The sequence below is a fragment of the Palaemon carinicauda genome, chromosome 35, assembly GCF_036898095.1.
Source record: "Palaemon carinicauda isolate YSFRI2023 chromosome 35, ASM3689809v2, whole genome shotgun sequence".
NCBI lineage: Eukaryota > Metazoa > Arthropoda > Malacostraca > Decapoda > Palaemonidae > Palaemon > Palaemon carinicauda.
The window spans coordinates 6,624,250-6,625,740 of NC_090759.1; the positions used below are offsets into that span (position 1 = coordinate 6,624,250).

At 39.5% G+C, this 1,491-nt stretch overlaps 1 protein-coding gene across 1 annotated transcript; it reads left to right on the forward strand.

Moving 5' to 3' along the window:
• Positions 1-529: 529 nt before the first annotated feature.
• Positions 530-916, forward strand: LOC137627161 (uncharacterized). The gene has a single exon (XM_068358235.1). The coding sequence runs from the start codon at positions 530-532 to the stop codon at positions 914-916; it is 387 nt and encodes a 128-aa protein (XP_068214336.1).
• The last annotated feature ends 575 nt before the right edge of the window (positions 917-1,491 follow it).

Sequence of the window (1,491 nt, forward strand, 5' to 3'; positions counted from 1 at the left end):
TGCTCGGCGATAACTTTATGCGACGGAGATCCGACGGGAAAGACCGAGTGATGTTGTCTTCGTGAGCAGCCTCTCGCACACACGGCCACCTGGCGGCCGAATAGGAAACTACCTCATATCTGAAATTTTTCTTCGTATCTCAGGACAAAAATTTGCTCGGAACTCTCCTCGTATCTCAATTTTCTCGTATGTTGGGACGCTCGTACCTCAAGGTATTGCTGTATATATATATATATATATATATATATATATATATATATATATATATATATATATATATGAGAGGGTCAGATTGGGGGCAGATTTGAATGACCATGTTGGAAGTGAGAATGAGGCAATTGGTCGGGTGCTTGGGGGCCATGGAATTGGGGAGAGAAACCCAGAAGGAGAGAGTGTAGTGGACTTTGCTGTGTTATTTGACATGGCAATAGTAAACAAATTCTTTAAGAAGAAAAGGGAACATCTAATAACTTATAGGAGTGGGGGAAGATGTTCCCAGATTGACTACTTCCTTTATAAAAGGATAAAGATGGTGGAGGTCAAGAACTGCAAGGTTATGCCAGGTGACCATGTAGCACCTCAACATAGACTGCTATGTATGGACTTAGGTCTAAAAAGGGAAAGAAAAGCTAAAGTTAAAGGGATAAGGAAAATTAAATGGTACAAATTAGTGAGGGAAGGAGGTAAGATGAGAGAGTTTAAGAGGAGGGTTTTGGAGGATTTTGATATAGGAATTGAAGATGATCAAGAATGGTGGACACGAAATGCAGCAGTACTGAGAAGGTGCAGAAAGGAGCTGCTAGGAGAGACATCTGGTATCATATGGGAAGAAAAGGAGAGTTGGTGGTGGAGTGAAGAAATTGAGAAAGTTTTAAAATATAAGAAGGAGGCAAAGAAGAGATGGGAAGAGTCATAGTCAAGGGAAGATAGAGAGAGGTTCAGAGAGAAAAACAAGGTGGTGAAGAAGGTAGTAACCCAATCTAAAGCAAAGGCATATGATGATGTGTATAATGAGCTGGGGACAAAGGAATGATTAAACAAGATGATCAAGCTATCAAAGACTAGAAATAAGAGCATCAAAGATATTACACACATCAAACAAATAAAAGATCAAGATGGTGTAGTACAGTACTTAGAAAGGAGGAAGACATTGTAAAGAGATGGAAAGAATATTTTGAACAGCTATTAAATGAAGAAAATGATAGATTATTAAGAGAGGATGGGCAGGTGAACTTTGGCATGGTAATAAAGTTCTCTAGGCAAGAGGTAATAAATGCACTGAGGAAGATGAAGAATGGGAAGGCAACTGGACCAGACATGATTCCTGTGGAGGCATGGAAAGCATTAGGAGATGAAGGAGTAGATATACTGTACGATCTCATGATAAAGATTTTTGAGCAGGAAAAGATACCAAATGAGTGGCGTGGGAATATATTGATCCCAATCTTCAAAAGAAAAGGTGATGTCCAAGAGTGTGGGAATTACAGAGGT